The following is a 25,674-nucleotide window of genomic DNA, read 5'->3' as shown; positions in this document are numbered from 1 at the left end:
TTCCAAAGTTTAAATATTGCGGATTGATGGCTTCAGCAGAAGCATATACCATCAACGAACAACCTTGGAGCTCGCGGTAGTTTTGTCAATAAAAAAATTATTAACCTATGGAAAAAATTAATGGGAGTTTTCTTTCCATTTTTATTTTATATGGTGAACCAGCAATGAATTGTGACCAGCATCGAAAACACAACAGATTGTCTGCTAGTCTTTTCAACAGGGATTCAATCTCTTTTACAAAAAAGCTTTAGTTGCTTCAAGGACTGATATCAGAGAGCTAATCGAGATGACAACTTGTTCTAGAACAAATACACCCGTCCCGTAATCTCTTCATTTCATTCATAAGCCATAGCGTCATGCTAATTATATTAAAAGACAGCCTTTATCGCTTTATCATACCTTTGATATTTAAAGCATGCTCGGGCAACCAAATAAGCCTATTAAAATGTCTGAATTTCTTTTGACAATGTCCAAGTGTATGACGAGGGATGTCTCTGACGAAATCACTGATCGCTATCTAATTTCCCTCGAGGCACATCCGACAGACAGGGATGAGCAATGCCAAAATCCAGACATGAAAAGCGTCCGTGCCTGAGGATGTTTCCATCAAGTATCCGACTCAAAGTAAAATTGAGAACATCTCAAGTACTGCATCCAGACAAACAGGGTCAATCACGGAGCAACTTGTGTGAAGTTTTCTGATGATTTTAAGATCAAAAAGTCATTATTGGATGGATTACATTTTTTTTTGTTGCTGGAACAGAATCACTTCTGTTTCACAAAACAGATCACAAACATTATTTCAGAATAGATTTGAATAGTCTATGTCCCAGCAGGCATCATAAGACATAAGACACCATAAGTCATGACTCAATTAGCGAGTTTCATAACTTTTCCCAGGGTCTCCTCTAATGGCTTTGTGCCATCTTGGTGCGAGCTGGCGAACGGCAGCTTCATGGCACCAAACGCAACCTTTCATTTTAACCACAGGTAAATCCATGGAGTGTTTTTCCATTACGGAGCAGAATAAAGCATTTCCTTTCATTCATTTACTGCAGCCTCTGACGCTAGGACCAACTCCCCGGAATGTAAACACAAGCAGTCTGTAAACAGACTCACACAAACACACACTCATTGAGATACACACACACACAAACACACACATCCATCTTGCTATTCTATAACAACATTGTCTTCGACAGATCAGTATTGTGCTGTTTCGTATTACTTTAACTAGCAAAGAACCTTGACACAGAGTTAATTAAAGCCAAATGATGAATTAATAAGACTTCTATCAACACCCTCTATGCATTTGGCTGATAAATGGTGATTTTTAAATAATTATCATTTGGTCCTTCCTGTTATGCAGTGCCTTTTGAACTCCTTGAATACAAGGAAGTATTTATATAAAACAGTATAGCAGACTTTTAGATATATTGTCTGGGCAATGCATTTAAACTGTAATGATAACGACTTATTTCTACGATAAGATGATTTACAAAATCACGAGAACATTAACAGGGTGCTTCAAAGGATAGAAAAAGGGCTAACAGTAGCCATTTTTCACTAAGGGAGCAACTTAACTCACATATAAAGTATAAACTTGATTCTTTTTATATAATTATCATTTTTGAAATAATATTTTTTTGTTGTTGAAAAAACAGGATGTAATGTTCTAGAGTGGGACTAGACAACTAGACAATTTGAATTCATCAAATCCATTGCTAATAATGGCTAATGTTTGTGCTGTTGTTCCCCTCCAAAATGATGTAACCTCCTGGATGATGCTGTCATTAAATGGCTTGTTTTAGATCAGGGAATCCTCTACGGGGGTGTTCAAAGGATGCCAGGGGGCGCTGAGAGCAAAATAGTAGAGAGGGGGGCATTAGGTTACAAATGGGGGGCGTTTTGGAGCAGTGGAAGAAGGTCTCCTGGTCCAATGAGTCTAATTTTCTTTTACATGACGTGGACATGTGCTCCATTTACTTGCGGAAGTGATGGCATCAGGATGCACTGTGGGAAGACGACAAACTGGTGGAGAGAGTGTGATGCTCTGGGCAATGTTCTGCTGGGAAACCCGGGTCCAGCCATTCATGTCGACATCAATTTGACATGTGCCAACTTCCTAAATAATGTTGCAGACCAGGTACACCCTTTCATGGCAATGGTATTCCCTGATGGCAGTGGCCTCTCTCAGCAGGATACTGCACCCTGCCACACTGCACACATTGTTCGGGAACGGTTTGAGGAACATGTTGAATAGTTCATGGTGTTGCCCTAGCCTCCAAATTCCCCAGATCTCAATTCGATTTAGCACCTGTGGGAGATGCTGGACCAACAAGTCCGATCCACTGTGGCTCCACCTCGCAACTTACAGAACTTGAAGGATCTGCTGCTAATATCTTGGTCCCAGATACCACAGGACACCTTCCGGGGTCTTGTCGAGTCCATGCCTCGGCAGGTCGAGTACATAGAGGATCATATTAGGCATAGGTTTTGCCTCATCGGTGTATTTGTAAATATCTGAATATTTTGCTGTAGAATTAAATCAAGTGTGTCTGTACTTATAACCAACAACTTTAACTCCGAAATCAATGTTTTTATATATTTTTTCCTTTATTATATCATTCACGGTGTTTCATGGGATTGTAGATCGACGTTTAGTACACAGTTTTGGACCTTTGTCTTTTTGTCTGATTTTTAAATAATCTTTTGCTTTAAATCAAAGTTTATAGTGTTCTGATTGACCTCAGAGCTGTTTGGTTTGGATCATAGTTTGCAACTCTATTGTGAAGGATTTTATGAAATCTCAATGGAAGAAATTCTACTGCTCTGCCAAATACAAAGGGACCAGCCTAAATGACAATCTACTCCTAGGTCCTGACCTGATGAACTGACTGGTGTCCTTTTATGATTCAGACAGCACCATGTAGCCCTGACGTGTGATAGCGAAAGGATGGTTGGAGTGGTGGTGGTGTAGGTCACTGATTCTAGCCCCACAGCCACCGCCATTGTGTCCTTGAGCAAGGCACTTAACTCCAGGTTGCTCCGGGGGGATTGTCCCTGTAATAAGGGCTCTGTAAGTCGCTTTGGATAAAGGTGTCTGCCAAATGCATAAATGTAAATGTTCCATCAGTTTTATGTTTATGAAGCAGACCGAGGCTACCTTTGTTTTCCATGGTGAGAAAATGCTGATTTCAGCTCACAGCCACAAACATTCCACATGAGAGTACATCTCTGTGGTGCCTCATCCTCCCCTGTGTGTGTCAACTATGTGTTAAAACACCTTGCAAGAGAAGGTGAGCATCTCCATCCCTTTGGCTCACAATTCATTCTGAGAGATTTGGAAAAATTATCTTGTTAACTTGGAGAAGATCAACATAACTCATTGCATTGCGCCGCTGATTTTGGAAGAGTCATAAAGAGAGAGTTCATCACTTCCTGATGCCAGCACCAGAGGATATGACCAGTGCTCATGTATCCTTTTGATACATGGGGGGAGACAAGGGGAGGGAAATGGGGAGAGGTAAAAAGCTAGGCGGAGCAACAGCTAGAGAGTGAGAGGAGAGAGAGAGAAAAACGAATTGCTTGACTGTTCCTAGACACGCTGTCGCCTGGTCCTCGACCACTCCTCCACACTCTGGTGGATGTCAGCCGCACCTCCTCGGGTGTACAGCAGCAAGCCCTCAGACCCCTGGCAGATGGAATGCCCCTCTGCATTTTGGCGGCCGATAGCGAGCCCCTCTGCCCCTGGCAGTGGCTCCACTGCTCCAGGTGGCCGGCAGCGAGCCCCTGCTCCCCACACGGACGGTGGCCGTTCTTCAATATCCAGGTGGCTGACAGTAGCTGGCAGCCAATCCTCCTTCCCCCGGTGGACGGTTATGGCTGCTCCTTTGGGTGGACGGCAGTGGTTTAAGACTCCCTCCCCGGTTTCGGGACCAATAAGAGGGGCAGCTGTGGATCAGGTGGTAGAGCAGGTTGGCCACTAATCACAGGGTTGGTGGTTCGAATCCCGGCCCACATGACTCCACATGCCGAAGTGTCCTTGGGCAAGACACTGAACCCCAAGTTGCTCCCAATGGCAGGCTAGCATCTTGCATGACAGCTCTGCTGCCATTGGTGTATGAATGGGTGAATGAGTCACAGTGTAAAGCCCTTTGAATACCGTTAAGGCTTAAAAAGGCGCTATATAAGTGCAGACCATTTACCCTGTAACAGGGTTAAAATGGGCAATGATGAGGCAGGCACTGGACGAACTATCAAAATAATGTTTAATCAAAACTTAAAAAGACTCAAACATAACACCCACAGCAGCTGCATGTGGCTCTCTCTCTCCCGAACTGCCGCATCCGGCTCGGCTTTATCCCTTTTCTCGGCTGATTACTCAGATTGGGGGCCAGCCGTACGCACTCACAGCCCGGCACCTCTTCAAAATTACACATTTATTAACAAATAATGTAATGACTTAAATGCTGCCCATTGTAATGAAGTAAAAGTAATTTTTTTCATCAGAAATGTACTCGAGTAAGAGTGAAAAGTGCCCAACATAAAAGACATCCAAAAAGTTACTGAAGTAAATGTAACGGAGTAAAGGTAGTGCGTTAATACCCACCTCTCATGAGAATGACCTTCCCCCTAATACCACCTGCTTCTGATTAGCAATAGCAAGTAGCAAATCATGCTTTTGCAGGGATTTAATGTAAACTAAAGGATTTTGGCTGTTTGATATGCCCCAACTTACCATCAACTGGAAATACATCAACACAGTAAAGAAAATCGCTATTGTGAAATCATTTCATGAAGTATTTTATAATTTAATGTTTTTTATTGTAAAGAACATCTAGAACATGATACTAGCAATGGAAAGGGTTTGATTCCCAGGGAACACACATACTAATAAACTGTATAGCTTGAATGCACTGTAAGTGGTTTTGGATAAAAGCATCTGCCAAATGCATAAATGTAGAGTGGACATCACTTTACAAGTCGAGCTAAGTTTAGAACAGTCTGCAGCTCTGAATTCTCAGAGTCAGAGAAATTCCATGTTGCCAATGGCTCTGTGTGCAGTTTTATGAGGTGGTGAAAAGAAGACAACCTTTAGCAGGTCCGCTGCCAACCCAGATCCTCCACCCCGACCAGTTCGTCTGTTAGTAGACTGCTTTCATTCTGACAGTGTTTCTGTAAGAGAATGCCTTTAGCACAACAGTTATTTAGACTAACTGAGGCTTTCCCTGCTGTGTGAATAAAAACAGTCTGATTATTGAATTTTACATTCTGCATTTTCTTATCTGTGTTCTGGCACCTTGGTACGTCTAGACAAGTGGTTCTTTACTGGCCTATCAAAAATAGGTAAAAAAAAATAGGAGCACTTTATTAGGAAACCTTGTACACCTACTTATTCATGTGATTATCTAATCAACCAATCGTGTGGCAGCAGTGCATTGCAAGAAATCATGCAGATATGGGTCAGGAGCTTCAGTTAATGTTCACATCAACCAAATCAATGTGATCGCAGTGATTTTGACCGTGCCATGATTGTTTGTGCCAGACGGGCTGGTTTGAGTATTTCTGTAACTGCTGATCTCCTGGTACGCACAACATTCTCTAGAGTTTACATGGAGGGGAACAGAGGTCAGAGGTCAATGGAGAATGGGTTTGAGCTGACAGAAAGGCTCTGGTAACTCGGATAACCTCTCTGTACAATTGTAGTGAGCAGGATAGCATCTTTGCAACACGTCGAACCTTGAGGCGGATGGGCTTCAACAGCAGAAGACCTCGTTGGGCACTTTATTAAGACCATAGTGTTCTCAGTGAGTGTATATATTGTAGTGGCGAATCCCAAACTTCCAAAACTGCACTGAAGTACATACTCTACTGATGAAGAACGCACTTCTCAACCTGTACAAAAGTACGTTCTTTAGGTATGCATGTGAGGAGTATAAATACATTCCCAGACATACTTCATCCGAGAGTGTGGGCATTGTTCCGTCATCCAAATATATGACATGGCAACATCAACGGCAAAAATAATCTACTCTGGTTTTGTTAAACAAGTACAATGTAACCTCAAAGAACAACTTTCTTGGTACAGTTGAGAAGAGCCGTCTGAGTTGCGGTTCTCTTTTAATTCTGCGTTTTGAACGTGACATCTCCTCAGCTTGCACGTGTCATAATGGCATTGTGATTTATCATAGATCTGGTTGGTTTGATTCCTAGAGGTCTAGAACTCTTTATTGAAGAATGTTTTGAAATGCCTAAGGAGCAAATGAATGGGGAAAATACTGTTGCACATTATGGCATAGGACAGCAGATTTAGAAACTGAGCTGCCATTAGTCAATGCTTACAGTACACTGCAAAAAAAATCATTTTAAAGTAAAAATATCTAAGCATCCTTAAAACAAGAAATAATAACGGAATAAGATTTTAAGTCTGACAAAATTTGGTGTGGTTAATGCTTAAATCATGAAAAAACGATTTGCCAATGAGGTAAGAAAAATCAACTTGTTTTCCCTTTTAATCAAGTTTCGTTTCTTACCCCAATGGCAAATCGTTTTTTTCTTGTTATGAGAATAAATGTTAAAACATTTTGTTAGATTCTCTAAAAACAAGCCAATATATCTGTCATTTTGCTTCAAGTAAATTGATCTTGCTTTAAGAAAACAAGACAAAAATACTCTTTTTGCAGTATAGCACGGCTTTTCCAGCATGTAAAAGTCACCTGGACATGGCACAAATAGAAGCAGGCGATATTTCTTTTACGAGCTGTTCGGACGACAAACAGTGGTTTCCTTCATTAGATGGGAAGAGATGGCGGGGGGAGGATGCTAAATTCTCCTCTCGCGTTGACGTCTGCATTTCTTCAACACCCTTTTTTCTTTTGCCCCGTCTCTATGTCGCCTAATAACCCATGAGATGAAGACTTTGTGCTGGCTTTGCCTGTGACGACCTGCCAGCTCACACAACCAACACCTCTCTCTCTCTCTCTCTCTCTACACACACACACACACACACACACACACACACACACACACACGCTGAGGGCGATTAAACATCACTCTACCACATGCTAACGGATGTTTGGCCAGAAATAAGAGGTTGTTGCTCTCACAGTGTCAGCGCTACTGTATCTGGCTTTCCACCAGCTCAACTGATTGGCTGCCAAACTTGTAATGGCAAAGTTAGATCCACTTGCTAACATGACGTTTAGTTGGTGGAACTGCCTGAAAGCGAGTGTAAAGTGGGCTACTTTTAGATTTTGTTCTGCGAAATTTGGTTCTCTCCAAAATATATTGCTGTCAAAATGTAAAGCCATCACACACTTAACACTTAATTTACTATTCCATATGTATTAATGGTGGTTGCTATGGCTGTTGGTTATACTTGGGGTTTGGGATTCGAACAATTCCTAACCTTAAAGGAATTTTCCAGATTTAATACAAGTTATCGACAGCATTTGATGCATAATGTGGATTGCCCACATTATAAATTATTTCGGCTCATTCTTCCTTTTCTTAAATAAAAAAGAATAAAATCAAGGTTGCAGTGAGGCACTTACAATGGAGCAGTTAGTCTGTCAAGCTGTTGTTTTCCTGTGTAGGACATATAGTATGCTGTATCTGCATTAAAGCAATCTTTCCTCACTCCTTAGGAAGACTATTTCCATACAAGTTTTTTTAAGAGTGTGTGAAGGGGGGCTTGGACAAACAGCGAGGGTCTCACTATAAGCAAACATCACCCTGTGTTTGAACCACACACCTTTAGTGAAGTCCTCTTAGTCTGACCGACTGTCCGTCTCCATCGACTAAATATATGTGCCAGTTTTAGACCCGGTCATTAATCAGTGACGGAAAAGCCCCCCCATACCGCCTCTAATCTTTGAGCCAGCCACCTACAGCGCTGTGCACAACATTTAGAGGAATCGTGCAAAAGAGAGCTGTGCTTTCAAGAAACTCAGGATGTTGATTGAATAAAGTGGTTTTTGGTTCTGGAAGCATTTGTCCCATTTGTTTTTTTCCATTGGAATTTTGGAAAATGATTCAATAAAGTGTTCCAATCCAAGAACCAAAACCACCAGCTCTGAGGTGCGAATCAAATAATTACAACTATGTTTTGAAGAAAAATAAGGGATTTGAAAATCATGTACTTATGTTATCAGGGAATGAATAATACATCCCATGGAGCATTGCAAAATACGTAATCAAAACAGAGAAAAGTATATCTATAACTATTATAAAAACAATAGTATGAAATGTTAAATATTAAAGTAGTTTGATAGTGTAGAGAGACCGTATGGTTTACGTAATTTGCGTTGAGCTGATTTGCCATGATTTCCGTTTGCATGGTGACATCGACTTCTCTGATTGGTGGATAACTCTTCGTGATTTTGGGGAAACCAGCTGAATCACAACATTACAAATGTATCAAGTGTATGTATCAATTTAAAAATGAGTACGGTCCCACTAAAGCTAAGCAGGGTTGAGCCTGGCCAGTACCTGGATGGGAGACCTCCTGGGGAAAACCAAGGTTGCTGCTGGAAGTGGTATTAGGGAGGCCAGCAGGGGGTGCTCACCCTACGGTCTGTGTGGGTCCTAATGCCCCAGTATAATGATGGGGACACTATACTGTAAAAAGGCACCGTCCTTCGGCTGAGATGTTAAACCGAGGTCCTGACTCTCTGTGGTCATTAAAAATCCCAGGACACTTCTTGTAAAGAGTAGGGGTATAACCCTGGTGTCCTGGCCAAACTCCCCCCACTGGCCCCTATCTATCATGGCCTCATATTAATGTCCATCCCTGAATTGGCTACATCACTCTACTCTCTCCTCCCCACCAATAGCTGGTGGGAGTTCTGGCGCACTATGGCTGCCGTCGCATCATCATCATCCCTATGCTATGTAAAGTGCTTTGAGTGCCTAGAAAAGCGCTATATAAATGTAAGGAATTATAATTATTATTATAAGATGGGGTGTCAAGAATTGTCCCAAAATTACACCTACAAACGCAACCCATATTCTATACACTACACATAAACTTGTTATCAATCATTCCATAATTAGAGACAGACATGTAGCTGTTTGCAATGTCCCTCCGTTACCCTGACTTATTTTACTCTTCATTCTCACAGGGTCAAAGGGATGTAGAGAGACACTCCCTGTCCTGCTCCTCACTACTGTGCTCAACTCCACCCTCATCACATCTGTTTAATTCGCCGTTTACTGGGATTACAGGGTTTGCGGCGTTAAGTTGTCATGGCAACATAGTTGTAATGTAACTTTACAGATTAGGTTAGTAAGCCATTTTATCACACCAAAGTCATGTTATTTTTTACGTCATGTGGCTATACTGTCATTATTTTAATGGTTACGCATTGGCCCCATTGTCAGTGTCTTACTGTAACCGCGATTTTAGATTTTTTGATGAAAAGGAGGGGCGAATCAAAATATATTTTTATGTTAATCAGCATTATGCCAAAAATGCTCCTAATGGAACTCCTCGATTCCCAAAATCAGGGCTCTTTAACTACTACTGGGCGAGATTACCCAGATGAAAACCTGACGGGGGCCAAACTTTCTTCCGTATTTAACTTAGCTGATGTTTTTATTGTAACGTGAAAAACACATTTTACCATGAATAATGTTAACACGAAGAACAAATATGACCTCACACCCTCAACTAACAAATAGGTTTTGTTGAACCTTCCAATGAAAATAAATACCATCCATCCATCCATCGTCAACCGCTTATCCTGTGTACAGGGTCGCGGGGTGCTGGAGCCTATCCCAGCTAACATTGGGCGAAAGGCAGGGGACACCCTGGACAGGTCGCCAGTCCATCGCAGGAAAATAAATACAAATAAAAAAAACATTTTAGTTTTTTTGGATGGGTGACGTCATGAATTGGCGAAACACAAAACTATGAATTAAACCGAGGACAAACATTTTGATCTGCTAAAGTCTGTATCTTTGACATTATCAACCCACATAAGAAAACAATGGCAATCTAGGACTGAACTTTCTTTTTACGTAAAAAACGATAAAATGTTGTTGTTCTTTCTGTCTGTTATCCTCCCATTCAATGAGGGTGAAAATAGCCTTTCCTTACCCTGCAAATACCAGAAGCTAGACACTCGTGCAGCTAATCACTGTTAAACGGAGAACAAACTGATTTGATGTTGGCGATTGAGGATGCTGTCACACATGTATTTAGAAACAAACATAATCGGGATACATGCATGTGTACAGGTTCGGTGACGCTTAAACCCTGAACTGATGAAACATGCCCTTTTAACACTTGGAGAAACATGGAGAATAAAAGCAAACTCCTCTGTGCATTTTCTTTAAAGGTTCGGTTTTCCTCATCGATTTATCTTTTTGAAAAAGGTTGTGCATAGGAGTTGACATCCCTTCTGTAACAACTGCTGTGATGTCTGTTTTTGATTCTGTTGATTTGACTGCACTCAGCAGATAAGCAGTTTGCATAAATACATTTGACTGAATAAGACACACTAAAATATGCTGACTTAAAGGTTGCTGGTTCATGCTTTGGAAAGGAGTCTAAATGAATTCTGCACAGACAAACTTAAACATGCACGCTCCTGTCCGGAACTGGACCACAGATCGCCTTTGATGACAGTTGATGCTGTTTCACACACCGCTCGGAGGTTTTAGACTGTGACAGGCCACCGGTTGACTAGCCCTGCCACAAATAGAGCGTTATGCTGTCTGGAAGGAAAGGAATCCACAATCTTTTGAACTGAATCTTCAGATGTGTTACTAGTGGAGACAGATCCTCAAACACAGGGAGTTCAGTTAAAGATTTCAGGGGCCGTGAATACTTTATTGAGAATTCTTACAGGTTTATGTTTCTAGGTCAGCGGGGAGACAAGTATTCATGACGTAACTTCAATGCTAGCCAAAGTAATAAAGACGTTTTATGTTCTAGTGGAGTGAATATCTCTCTCTGAAATATAGAGACATAATAAGATGATTCACAACATTTCCCACATTTGGATTCAACTTTGTCTTCTCTCCTACAACGCGTAGGAGAAACAAATGAAACGAGTGTTGACACAATGAGAGTGCAGAGATACAAAACTAATGTTGATAGGGTACCTCGGATCATTTGGTCTTTGAAGAGTTTGATGAGAAAGGTTTGAGTTCATATTGAGAATTTGAACTTGGGATTGCAGACTTCTGTTGATTTGATTGGCATCTTGGCAAATCTGAGCACAGTTTGGGACATTGTTGAGATCTGTTCTAATGCTGTCGAGGAGACACATGTGAGATCACAAGCAGGGCTGGACATAATCTGGCCATCGGGAGATCCGAGTTAGCTGGTGGGTCGGCGGCGAAACAGGCAGAATGGGCCGCGATAAGCTGAAATTAGCCGCTGCGTTATGCAGATCAGACCACAACCCCCCCCCCCCCCAAACACACACCCCACCCCGCTCAACAACTTTTGGCTCAACAACTTTTGGCTTAACCTCCACCCCCCCTCCCCCTCAACAGCTTTTGGGCCAGTTGCTATGTAAAATCCCGGGCCAATTCCTCTTCCCAGTCCAGCCCTGATCACAAGGGTCTTCTTCTCAGGAGAAACATTTCTGTAAAAGTTTCCATTTGCTCTCAATGTAATCTCATTCCTGATGAGGAGAAACGATAGAGATATTTAATAGATCTCACTTGTGATTTCTGAAATGTTTCGAAATCTTCTCCACACATATATTTTGTATAGCCTTCATTGTAATCGTGTAATCTGCTTTTCTCTATTTTAGCTCAACCTCATTGTTATTTCCAAAGCACGCAGAGAAATTGTTTGGCATTATGTATCCTTTAAAATGCGCCTCCCTTCTCTAAAGCAAGTGGAAAGTTCTCTCTAAACTCTTCTCATAGACAGATTAATTGTGACATGTTTATTTTGTGTTACAACCACCCAAGCACTTTCTTGGCTCTTTGCGGTGGATGTCGCAGTAAGAAGGGGTCTGTTTCATCCAATTTATTACACAAGAAATTGATTTTTTTCTGGGAACGGAGGCAGATGCTGATTGATTTTGCCGTGTGAGCTTGATTGCAGCTAATTGCTCTCATTGGTTCTGCTTTGTGATCGTGATTGTGGGTAACAGGTCTGATTGGCTCTGTTGTATCATTGTGATTGTTCATTGAATCTGATGGTTTTGCAAACAACACTGCATGTATTTCATTATATTACAGTTTTTGTAATAATTTTTGGAGGGCCCTTTAAGGGATAGGGAGAGGAAATGATGACAGAATTATAATTTTTGGGTGAACTATCCTTTTAAGGGTGTGAAATGAACTTATATTTTTTCCTTTGCATTTAACATCAGCACAGGACAGATTCTAGTCAAGGGCTTTGGACTGCGTGCGTGCATTCAGCCAATCTCTCTTAAATCAATCTTTAAATTCTGTCTCGTGGTACTATTAATATTATTGGCTCCAGTATGATAAATTAGTTGTGTTTATCATCATTAATACGATGTGTCATGTCAAAAGTAAATTGCTCCCGTTCAGGGCTGGACTGGTAATCTGACATATCGGGCATTTTTCCAGCGGCCCGACGCACTTTGGGGCCAATCAGGGGTGGACTGGCCATCGGGAGAAATGAGCCTAATGGGCCACGATAAGCTAAAATGAGCCGCTGTATTATTCAGAACGGACCATAAACGGCGCATCGATATACAGAAAAGGACAGACAACTTTTGGGCAAGTTGATATATAAAATCGTGGGCCGATTTCTCTTGCCAGTCCAGCCCTGCTCCCATTGTAATCAATGATGCTGTCTACACTGAATGTGATTGTTGTGTCGCATTGTGCCAACAGTTTATTGACACCCTGATCTATTGCTGATGCACTGCATGCACTCTGCACTACAGTTGATCGACTGTGCACATAATCTCTTTTGAACGTTCGCCCCTACAAGTCCAGTGTATACATGTATAACCTCAAGCCGTTGGTGCGCTTCCTGTCGTGTGCTGTCAGTCCACTGTCGGCCATCTTTGGAACGGTCCTTTGGGAAGCAATTTCCAGTCATGAAAGTGCAGCTCCTATGTACATGAATGGGGAAAACCAACTGTCCTGTATGTGTTTATGTGTGTCTTTTTGTTTAATTACATATGATTTATATTATTAAACCGGTTCTCGCCGCCTCCTTTTCCTTAACCCCATTACACTGGTGCCAAAACCCGGGATCTGGAAGTACACCCCATGGAGTCTTCCCAGTTGGCTGAGGTCCTCCAGTCCCTCGCCGGCCTACATCAGAGCCACCAACAATCCCTGCTTGAGCTGCGCCAGGACCAGGATCACCGATTCTTTGAGATCGTGCGAGCTCAAGCAGAGGACCAGCATGCGATCCGGAGCCTTCTCAGCCAGGAGAGAGCCCCGGCCGCAACCCCAGACAACCACAGCCCCCTGCCCCCACCCACGCTCCTGAAGATGGAGGCAGAAGACAATGCGGAGACATTCCTCGATCTGTTCGAGCAGACTGCTGAGATCTTGGGGCAGCTGTAGCTCAGGTGGTAGAGCAGGGTTGGCCACTAATCGCAGGGTTGGCCCACACGACTCCAGATGCCGAAAGTGTACTTGGGCAAGACACTGAACCTCAAGTTGCTCCCAATGGCAGGCTAGTGTCTTGCATGGCAGCTCTGCCGTCATCAGTGTGTGAATGTATGTATGTGAATTGGTGAATGAGACGCAGTGTAAAGTGCTTTGAATATCACTATTTATGTCGCTATATAAGTGCAGACCATTTACCATTGTCTGGAGCTGGCCGCGTGACCAGTGGGCAGCCCGGCTCCTTCCGCTCTTGTACTGTGAAGCCCAGCTTGCTGCTCAACAACTGCCGGCGGCTAACCTCCTGGACTATGCCAATCTGAAAAGCGGGTTGGTCGGAATCCAGAGCAGTACCGGCAGCTCTTCCGGTCCCTGAAGCTTGGGAGGTCCGACTCCGAGACGCGTGCCGGAAATGGCTACCGGTGGGGAACCGCAACGTCGTGGGAGTTGTCGATCAGGTGATACTGGAGCAGCTAATCCTTTGTCAGCCAAAGGGAATGGTGGAGTGGGTCCAGTGCCACCGCCCGGCGTTGCTGGAGGAAGCTGTCCAGCTTGCGGAGGAACATATGGCGGCGTACCTGAGGGCGGAAGAGCCCTCTTGTTCTATCTTTCGCTCTCTCTCTTCCCCCTCCCCCTTTGTGCCCCCCCCCCCTCACTTAGCCTTAAGCATGATTGTGGTGAATGAATCTGACTGGTTCTGTTGTGTGGTCATGTTGTGAGAGTGGGATATTGGATGATTGATCTTTACAGTATGCGAATAGGCATGTCATCACTTAATACCTCACTATAACACTAAATATAAAATAAAAGGAGGTAAGAGGCAGAGTGACAGCCTCAGTCACCATTCAGTTTCATGGTATGGGAAAAAGATGCAATGAAAGTGACTGGTGACTGAAACTAACATTGTACCTAACTCTCTTTTTGTGTTACATGGGAGAAAGAAGTGATGTACTAGTAGGTTTGATCAATCTGCTGAATCTTATTATTCTTCTTCTTATTATTATTTTTGGCAAGTTGTCCTTTTAAGAACTGGGAATATGGACAGATGGGAATACATAATTATCCCTCGTTTCACTGAGCTTAGCATGGGGATCCGATGAATGGTATGATTTTTAGTATTAGTGCTCTTAAGAAAAAGCAGCAATCTATCTTTGTTTCTCTAAAGTGCTGAGACACTTTTATATTGAACAAGCACTCTGGCTGCTGTGTTAAACCACTAAAAGTGCCGTCTTGTAAACAGTTTTAAAGTGTGTGTCTTTAAAAGTGAGTATTATAATGACTAACGCCACCATAAAGAACTTGACATCCACTACTTTGATGCAGTATTTGTTGCGGAAAAAATATCTTAAATCGAACAGAATTCTGTAGATGTTTTTTGTAAGTGACTGATGTCTGCAAAATTGTGGAGTGAGAACAGGATGTGTTAGAGGCTACAGCTTGATGAAATATCCGTATAAGTGTTGGCCGACAAGTGTTAAAATGAAATGCTTGTCTTTTAGTTTCTTAGTACCAATTACGTCAGGAGACTTTGTAGAAAATGGCTCAAGATTGTTGGACCTCTAACTTGTAATAAGCAATCTTCTGGTTTGATGAGCACCTGTTTTTGTAACCGCAGACATACAACTTTTCTTGTCAACTTTTTCAATCTGCTGTGACTGGACAGCACGTCCACAGAAGACAGACGCAATCAGACAACACTGTACTGTTATTGACTTCAGAAGGAGAAAGACAGATTTGACTGTTGAAACAAAGAAGTCAAGGTTTGCCTGGAGAGCGTTATCCACTATTAATGTTAGTAAGCACGTTTAATGCAACCTTTTAAGTCGGGACACAAGCAGGATAATCAGTTAAGAGCGAACGATTAATTGTTGCAATAATCGCCGAATAGTCGAATAATCGTTCTAATAATCGTTAGATTAATCGAATCGATGATCAAAATAATTGTTAGTTGCAGTCCTAGAAAGCATAAATGTTTGGAACAAGAAGATGGTGAGTAAATAACAGAAGTTTCATTTTTTTGGGGTGAACCATCCCTTTTTTGGTGGATTTGTGAAATAAATTAGCAGCTTTGCCACGCTGGATCATCGGGTCTTCGCTTCAGTGTTTCTGTTTATTCACCCGTAGCAAAAACATGTGGTGGTTTACTCAAAATAGAGCCTCCACAATCATCTAAGCCTCTTGATTTCCTCTTCTCTCAGCAGATGTGGACGAGTGCGCCGAAGCCTTGGACAGCTGCAGTATCGATGCCATCTGCCAGAACACCCTAAAGTCATACAAATGCATTTGCAAATCAGGATACAAGGGTGATGGAAAACATTGCGAAGGTAAGAAGACTTTAGAAACAGATAAAGACACAAGCACTTGCTGGACAAATGAGGGCTTGACTTGGCTTTTTTGATGGTCTTAGCTGACTTAACCTGGTCTAAATGGTCTCCCACCTTGGCCAAACTAGTGTTCAGCTGGTTTGCCATTTGGTTTCCCAGTCTGACCAGCTGTCAAGTGCCCCAAACCCCTCTTAAACCAACAAATCAGACCAGTCTAACTTGAGTGGGAGACCAGCTTAGACCAACAAAATAGGATGTTTTTTTTAGCAGGATTAATTCAAGAGGTATTTCAAGTCTTCTCGTCTACCTAAATGTATTTGTTTTAAGGATGCTTAGATATTTTTTTACTTGAAAACAAGGTAATATACTTATTAATAAAAATATTTGTGCAGTGTAGTCTTTATAATATTATCATTTCTGCACACTCTCTCTCTCTCTGTGTGTGTGTGTGTGTGTGTGTGTGTGTGTGTGTGTGTGTGTGTGTGTGTGTGTGTGTGTGTGTGTGTGTGTGTGTGTGTGCACTTTAAGGTCTAGCGCTTCAGAGCAGCATGTCTCTTTTTTACAGTTCTTTGACTCCAATTTCAGACTTACCTGAGGGAAGGGAAATAGAGGTTCAAATGCAAGATTAAAAAGAAGACACACTCAATTATTTCTCTTTTGGATGTGAAACAGAGCATAAAATATATTACACATGCTACAGAATGAAATAACAACAGGGTTCCTACAGGTTCTGGAAAACCTGGAATTGTGTAATGCAAAATTAGAAAAATACCTCAATGTCCTGGAAAATAATTAGTTATAAATATTTGAGTATAGTAAAATTGTTTGATTGTGTTGCCAACAAGGCTTTTGATGTACAGAAACATTAAGTTGTAAACTTGAGACAATGCTCGGACCGCTGATTTGTTTAATAAATTAATTCCATGTAGGCCTAAATATATATATATTTAAAAAAAATATAAGTCCGCTTATACTGCATTGGTAAATCATGGATGAAATCAATGAATCCAGTCATAAAAATGGCATTAGCTATAATCATAATAATACAAATAAACACTAAATGTCACAGAATTTCATATATTTGGGAGGATGTGAATGTAAAATTAATCAAATTAAAATCATGATATGGCTCGCTAACAGCACTTGCCCCTACAGTCTGTTAAGGCTACATGGGGGATCTTTTTATCTTTGTGTGTGAGTTTGTGTGTGAGTGTGTGTGTGAGTGTGTGTGTGTGTGTGTGTGTGTGTGTGTGTGTGTGCGTGTGTGTGTGTGTGTGTGTGTGTGTGTGTGTGTGAGTGCGTGTGTGTGTGTGTGTGTGTGTGTGTGTGTGTGTGTGTGTGTGTGTGTGTGTGTGTGTGTGTGTGTGTGTGTGAGTGCGTGTGTGTGTGAGTGTGTGTGTGTGTGTGTGTGTGTGTGTGTGTGTGTGTGTGTGTGTGTGTGTATGTGTGTGTGTGTGTGTTTGTGTGTGTGCCAGTAAACTTAAAATGGCAACATTGTGATTTGTTGCTTATTTTATGACAGACAAGGACTCATAACTCTTGTATGCGGTTATTAGCGAATCGACTTGGACTCGACTCGGACACAATATTGGTAACTTGGACTCGAGCAATGAAGACTCAGACTCAACTCGGCCTCGAGATCTAGTGACTTGACTATAACACTGATTAATACACATGATTAGACAACATTTTTGATAATACAGTTGTATCCAATTGTCGAATACGGAACATCCAAAATAACCATCCAATAACTACAATCTACATTATGACCTCTTGTGAGTTTTTGCACATAAAGTCAAAATCATGGGCACTTAAAATGTCCTGAAAATGTTTACATACACCAACAATTAAAAATAGAGCAGATGGGCGCAAGAACGTGTTCAGGACAAAACAGCAAGAGCAGCTCACCTGAATGAAACAGAATGGGTTCTCCTTTTCAGAGGTACAGATAATGGTCAAATCATCAAGTGCATGTTTAGATGGCTCCCCTTCGGTGTTCAGGAATACTTGTCTGTCCTGCTTTCTCTCTCTGTTTACGAACTGAGCACCATTGGGCGGGGCCAACGGTGCAATGACGTAAAGTAGGCGTCGATGCTGTTGCTGTAGAGGTGGTCATCAAGGGAAAGTACTTTTAATACCAAGCAATATTTCCCAATGATATTGACATATCTTTGGTGATAATGTTTCATTCGCTTGACTTTGTTTTCTTGCTGCTGTTCGCCTTGAGGGAAGTTTTTAAAGCTCAGTTGCATTAGGAGAGGCGGACGTTTCATTTGGACAGACTTCGCCAATGCGATCAGTTCTAGATGCAAAACATTGGAGAGTGAATGAGCTCAGGAATGTTTGTGCTTTGTTAAAAGGGCTCTCCTGACTGAGCTAGGATCAGTATGGAAAGCCCTTGATATGATGTGGAAATAGAAATGTGGGGTGGGTGAGATATGAGAATCACTGTTCAAATATACTTCTCCACGTGCTGAATTTCTGTACACATAAACGATGGACTGTAATCCTCTAAAAGCGTAATAATAAAGTAAATAATAGTTCTTTGGGGAAGCAACATTCCTTTGTTGAAAAGACCTGCATATGTTGAGTCCTGGAATATTCTGGGTTCAAAACAAGTGAAGTTCAATCAACAACGTATGTGGCAAAATGTCGATTACCACAAAAAACTATTTTGACTCGTCCCTCCTTTTCTTATAACAAAAAAGTAAAATCAAGGTTTCAGTGAGGCACTTACAATAGAAGTGAATGGGGACAATTTTTTTAAACGTGTTTAAAGGCAGAAATGTGAAGCTGATCATTTTATAAAAGCACTTTAATGCATTAATTCGCCTGTAAAAACGGTGTATTATTTGAGCTTCGCATTTGTTTAAATCGATGGTCGTTTTAGAGTTTAGGGATTTACTGCGTTGTCATGGCAACGGAGTTGTAACATTACACAGATAAGGTTAGTAAGCGATTTTATCACACTAAAATCGTGTTAACGCTCATATTGTTTACGTCTTGTGGCTATACTTATGAAACGGTGAGTATTTTAACGTTTACGCCGGATTGTCCCCATTTACTTCCATTGTAAGTGTCTCACTGGAGCCTTCATTTTGGCTTTTTCTAAAGAAAACGAGGGATGACGCAAACCTAATTTTTCTGGCAATCAACATTATACCACAAATGGTGTCGATTGTGCTTAACTTGTATTGAATCCGGAATTTTTTTTTCTAACTAAAGGTTTTTGGGGTATTTGAAAGAAAAAAACGACATGCCAATGTACTAAGAAAAATGTTTTTCTTACTACATTTTTTTTTCCATGATTTTTTTTTTTCACCAGTCTCCTTAAAAGGCTATAACCATTGTTCACAACCAATTAACCATTTTGAATATGCTCAAACTTCTTTAATTAGTTTCCAATCAATTTATTTTGGCCAGTATGAGCTTCTGTGTGCGGTGACAGCGGTGATTATAGTGAATTATGCCTTACGTTTGAATGGAAAGTGCAGCTGAATAAACACATCTCAGAGCCAGAAAGAGAAGTGGATCGCTGTGATGGGGGGATGCAGGCCAGCCCCTCTCATTTGACACCCAATTGAGCACTAATTAGCCAGACTCCCCTGCACTCTTTGTAGTCGTCGGGGCTCAGTGAGTGTGGAGAAGCACTGATTGACTGGAGTCTGATGGTACACATTGCTTTTATTTGTCTTTATTCCTGATAGCTTTTTCCCTGTTTTCATATTTGTATTAATGTTTTGCATGGAAGCAATGCCAGCTTCACTGTATCCAATTACAAGCAATTTTACACCTGTTACTGCCCTAAAAAAGGGTTGTCCAGTTCTTAAATATAAACAAAAAACCTTAATGCAAGATATATTAACTTGAAATGCAAAATGAAAAGATACTAAGTATTTTTTTAAGGCTATTTGCCAATGCGGTTAGAAAATTAAACTTACTTTTCCTTTGAATTAAGTTTTATTTTTTGTACCCCATAGGCAAACAGATTTAAATACTTTTTATCTCATGTAATTTTGTTTCTCAAGTAAATATCATGTTTTAAAGCTATAGTACACCCATAAATGAAACTGCGCTCTTCATTTCCTCATGCCATCCCAGATGTGTACGACTTTGTTCTTCTGCTGAACACAAACAAAGAAGAATATCTCAGCTCTCTGTATTATGTACGTTAATGGTGGCCAGAACTTTGAAGGTCTAAAAGCAAATAAAGGCAGCATGCAAGTAATCCATATGACTCCAGTGGTTAAATCCATGTCTTCCAAAGTGCTATGATAGGTGTGTGAAAGAAACAGATCAATATTTAAGTCTTTTTTACTATAAATTCCCATGCACGTGCCCAGTAGGTGGCGATATGCACGAAGAATATGAATCGCCAAAAATAAAAGAAGAACAATGTGAAAGTGAAAGAGGAGATTTATAGTAAAAAAGGACTTAAATATTGATCTGTTTCGCACCCACACCTATCATATTGCTTCTGAAGGCATGGATTAAAGTACTGCAGTCGTATGTATTACGTAACGCTGCCTTAATGTGCTTTTGGAGCTTCAAATACGTGCATTGTATGGAACTACAGAGTTGATCAGAAGATAGAAAGTCATACACATCTGGGATGGCATGAGGGTGAGTAAACGATGAGAGAATTTTCAATTTTGGGTGAACTGTCTCTTTAAGGATGTGTGCCAGTGGGTCCAAAGGGGGCGCTATATCGCAAAAAAAAAAAATAAGGCCTCAAAACCTTCAGGTTGAAAATTAGACCCCCCCTCCAATAACTGCGGCTGTAAGCCCCAAATAACTCAAAACTTTATATCTGCGTTTACCTTAGAAACGTCTCAAAAAAATTAGCCAATGTTTACTTTGTTTGCTTGGCTGAATAATAAAGGGTTTTATCTTAGATGTCCAGAACAATATGTAACATCCAGAAGTAAAAGCATGCGAAACAAATCATCAGAAAATATGCTATCGACTCTTGATGATAAAATGTTTCACATCATCGCAAAGAGGAGGAGCTCAGCTTTCTAATGACTCCTATGATGTGCTTCTAGTCCACTCAGAGGCCGAGATATCCAATGAAACAATAAGGGAGGTGCTTGAACTGAAAATCAGACTGAATGTCTATGGACGAGCACATCTACGAGGGCTAAAATGCGTTACAGCGCCACCTACATTTCAGATCTGTGTATTGTGATGGAATGTGACAGAGAGAAAAAATTTCTAGTGCTTTCTGCCACCTAGTGGAATAATATGAGAAATTGAGGTTGAGTGAACAGAGCCAGAATTACATGTTTACAAATAAGGACAAAACAATGTATCTATTATAATAATATTATCTATATTTTAAACATATAAAATATTATTTAGGAATAAAAGTACGTGTGAATAGTGAGGCTTTAAAAATGAGTGAAAAATTGCAGGTATCATCCCAAAAATGCACCAGAGTTTAATGGGTTTGATATTTAAACTGTAAAATAAGACAATAACACCGACTAAAATGTTTTTTGTTTTTTTTTTGCAGTATGTCTCCCCATTTCAGGTCAAACAATATATTGGATGATGATTTGTGTGATTTCAAGCTACAGTCAAAACCAGGAACCAAAGAAAGCACTTAGCGTTATTCATTACAGTGGTTTTGTTTACGGGTCATTAGTGTTATGCAGAGATGATTGCAGTTCATGTGGAGTAAATGCTTGTTTTGCATCCAAGAGCAATAGTAAATATACCACTCGGATGATGGAGATTGTGATGTACAGACAGATTGAACAATGCAGAAAATAACCAGAGCATGGATAGACCCAGCTGTACAAAAGAAATAAATCAGACCAACAGATTTCACACTAGTCTGTGCTGGTTTATGGTTATTTCCCATAGGCAAATGATATTTCAAGTAGTGACTGCGGTGAGACATGCTTCATTTTAAACGTTGTTTTCATTGTGATAAATTTTTTTCCTCTGAAGTTCACTTATAATGTTAGTCAGAATTTTTTTTCTATGCTAAAACATGTTTCCACCCAAATTCTGCTACTGTACATACTAGAGGTAGACCGATATATCGGTTTTACGGATTACCGGTGCCGATATCGGTTATCTGCATTTTTTAAATTGAACGAGCGCATTTCAATGTAAAATGCGACTATATAGAAACGTTCCTCGTCCGCACATACTGTACATTGTTTCTTCAACTTCATATTGTGAATAGTAATAATAATAATAATATATAGGCTATAAAAAGCGTAATTTGGTAAATATTAAATATAGAGCATTGCAACGGAGAAAAGGTCTACGTCATTTTCTAATAAAAGTCCCTGCCGTGTTTCGGGCTTGTTTAGTGTTATAAATCCCATGTTATGCACCTCGTTGTCTTATTTTCTGATTATTATTGGGATTTTGGTTGGGAGGAAAAAAGTACATCTGCGATTGTATTCGTTTTGACCTCTGACCTCTATGTCTGTGCCGACTAAGAAAACGTTGTAACATCCTATGAATCAATTTTTTAAATTATCGGCCGATTAATCGGTTATCGGCCATTTCCACCACCCAATTTATCGGTAAAAACTCTTGGCATGGGGGGCGTGGTCATGTGTCGGTCTGCAGGAGAGAGAGAGAGCAGTAAGGCTTGTCACCTGGTTTGTAATGACCTCTAACACCTGTGTCTTATTATAGTGATACGGAGAGAGACATTTAAGGAACGCCCCCCATGCCACATGCTCATAAGTTAATGTGCGTTTTTGCAGTTTAGTTTCTTTAGATGGTCTTTCATTTTGTTTAACTTTCATTTCAAAATAGCAAGAAACAATCTTGATCCTTGTTTTCAATGATACATCCTTTTTATAAGTTTTTATTCTTGCGGTCTCTCTACAGATATCGATGAGTGTGCTAACGAATATAACGGAGGATGCGTTCACGATTGTATCAATATCCCTGGAAACTACAGGTGCACGTGCTACGATGGCTTCCGATTGGCCCACGATGGACACAACTGCCTGGGTAAGTTACGTTCCAATGTTGTTCCAAACTCGTGTGTGTGTGTGTGTGTGTGAGTGAGAGACATTCACCGCAATTCTTCATCCTCTCTGAACTTCAGGCCACACAAGACAAACAAACAAATGTTTTGCGGATGAAACCATCATTGCTGGATCTGAATTTGTAATCGTTGATTTTCAGGCATGTGTAATCAAACTCGGCACCGACCGCAGTTGAGCGCAGCTGGGCCTAAAACGCTGTCACTCTATCCTCTGTGTCAAAATGAAGTGGCTTATGTGGTTAACCAATAGGAGAGGGCGATAAATCTGTCAGATTTTTCCGCTGACTGCTGAGCAGACGGTTCTGTGGCAATAATTGCATTTTCAGACTCTGTGAGCTCACATTTTCGACATTCGGTGGCTCGTGTGCCCAGACGTTCCGGGTCAGTTAAATCCATCTAACGGGAATGTCAAACTGAGCCTGTGTATGTGTGTGTGTGTGTGTGTGTGTGTGTGTGTGATTTACATCAGGTTACAGTTCATACTGACCCCAGCCCTATAACTCAAAACAGATGTTTGGTGTGTCACAAAATGGACTAATGAAGATATGAAATTGTTACTTTTCGCTGTTCAGTGTTTTCAGTGAGTGTTTGTGCGGGTTATGTGGGTTTATTCGCACTGTGTGGTGCCAAACTGGATAATTGAACTCAGGCATTGAAGCCTTTCATAGATATTTAAAGGCTCGTCTAGAGGAACTGGCCCGGATCACCACCTGAGGTTCATACAGGATGTTCTTAAGTGTTTTTATGCATTTATGTTTATCAGAACCAGGGTTGTGCGAAATACTCAATTCATAGGTGAAGCGTGTAAATGTACAAAAGTAATGATTAAGTATTTTGACATTGGAAAACTAAAATGACACGTTATTAAATTAGAATGCTGGAAGAATTTACTGAATTGCACCTGACAAAAAATAAATGATGACATCATTAATTTTGATTAATTATGCCAATTTATTCTGTAATATGTGCAATATTTATTATATACAAAACATAGTGGTTGGACATTTTTTAAACTACTTTCTGATTTGTCTAAGTGAATAAATAAGTAACTAAATATTGAAATACGTTTTATATTTAAGTAAATAAGTAAATAATTATATACAACGTCGACCACTTTTTCAGATTTCACACATTAAGGTGAATTTATAAACAATTATTGACTAAATTATTGACAAATTTGGGGTAAATTAGAGCATTCTGGGAAGTTAAGTGTTCTTTCAGCATGCTCTATAACATGAAAGTTAATTTCTTAAACATAATAAAACATAAATGAATACAGATTTCTATAAGAGACATTTCAAACATTGATTATTAATATTATTTAATGTTTCTGGAAATACCCCCATATGTTGTGTGCATGATAACATTTTTAATGGTAATTCATACTGAAAAACGAGATACATTCCTGAAAACTACACTTAAAGCATTTATATGGATTTCTTTGAATTTTATAATATTTTAAAGGAATGTTCCGGGTTCAATACAAGTTAAGCTCAATAGATTGAGTAACGCAAAAAATTACTGTATGGCAATCCCAGCGAAAGATGAATAAAAGGGGCCAGTCGATAAACATGAATGTAAACACTGTTTCAAAAGTATAGCCACAAGACGTAAACATTATATGTGTTAACATGATTTTAGTGCCCTTAAAGGGACAGTTCACCCAAAAATGAAAATTCTCTCATCATTTACTCACCCTCATGCCATCCCAGATGCGTATGACTTTCTTTCATCTGCTGAACACAAATGAAGATTTTTAAAAGAATATTTCAGCTCTGCGGGTCCTCACAATGCAAGTGAATGGTTGCCAGAACTTTGAAGGTCCAAAAAGCACATAAAGGCAACATAAAAGTTATCCATGCAACTCCAGTGGTTTAATCCATGTCTTCAGAAGTGATATGATAGGTGTGGGTGAGAAAAACATCAATATTTGAGTCCTTTTTTACTATAAATCTCCTCTTTCACTTTTACATTCTTCTTCTTTTGTTTTTGGTGATTTGCATTCTTCGTGCATATCGCCAGGATTAAATATTGATCAGTTTCATACACACACTTATCATGTCGCTTCAGAAGACATGGATTAAACCACTTGAGTTTTATGGATTACTTTTATGCTGCCTTTATGTGCTTTTTGGACCTTCAAAGTTCAGGCCACCATTCACTTGCATTGTATGGACCTACAGAGCTGAGATATTCTTCTAAGAATCTTCCGCTGAAAAAAAGAAAGCCATACACATCTGGGATGGCATGAGGGTGAGTAAATGATGAGAAGCTTCATTTTTGGGTGAACTATCCCTTTAAATCATTTACAGTTTTGTTTGGTGTTGCGTTGTTGTGTCAAACAAGTTAAGTTATACTATTGTATATGACTTAGATAAGGTTAGAAAGTGATTGTATCGTGTTGAAATCATGATAACACGTATAATGTTTACATCTTGTGGCTATACTTTTGAAACAGTGAATATTTGAATGTTTATGGACTGGCTCCATTTAATTCCATTGTAAGTGCCTCAGTGGAACTGCTTTTTTATTTATTTTTAAGAAATGAGGGACAAGTCTAAAATGTTTTTTTATACCACAAATGCTGTCAATTGAGTTTCATGTGTATAGGGCCCGGAACATTCCTGTCATTCTACTTCTTTAAATTTAAATTTAAATTTGATTCAAAATTCTAAATTCTATTTGCTAGCTCATTCCAAATCTACTCAAATTCAGGAATCCAACTGAAATGTAAAATACATTCTAAATGGAATTCCGAATGTTGCA

At 40.2% G+C, this 25,674-nt stretch overlaps 1 protein-coding gene across 3 annotated transcripts in view; it reads left to right on the top strand.

The window, feature by feature from the left end:
• Nucleotides 1–25,674, top strand: part of LOC127619112 (signal peptide, CUB and EGF-like domain-containing protein 3) — a 127,367-nt gene that overhangs the window by 25,563 nt on the left and 76,130 nt on the right. For 2 of the 3 annotated variants that reach the window (XM_052091872.1, XM_052091867.1), the window contains exons 2-3: nucleotides 15,762–15,887; nucleotides 22,746–22,871. In XM_052091872.1, coding sequence (XP_051947832.1) covers nucleotides 15,762–15,887; nucleotides 22,746–22,871 — 252 coding nt within the window. The remainder of the gene's footprint in view (nucleotides 1–15,761; nucleotides 15,888–22,745; nucleotides 22,872–25,674) is intronic. The other variant, XM_052091868.1, reaches the window with a different exon arrangement.

The sequence above is a fragment of the Xyrauchen texanus genome, chromosome 25 (assembly GCF_025860055.1).
Source record: "Xyrauchen texanus isolate HMW12.3.18 chromosome 25, RBS_HiC_50CHRs, whole genome shotgun sequence".
NCBI lineage: Eukaryota > Metazoa > Chordata > Actinopteri > Cypriniformes > Catostomidae > Xyrauchen > Xyrauchen texanus.
The sequence above is the reverse complement of the archived record's forward strand: the minus strand, read 5'-3'. Positions and strand labels throughout refer to the sequence as shown.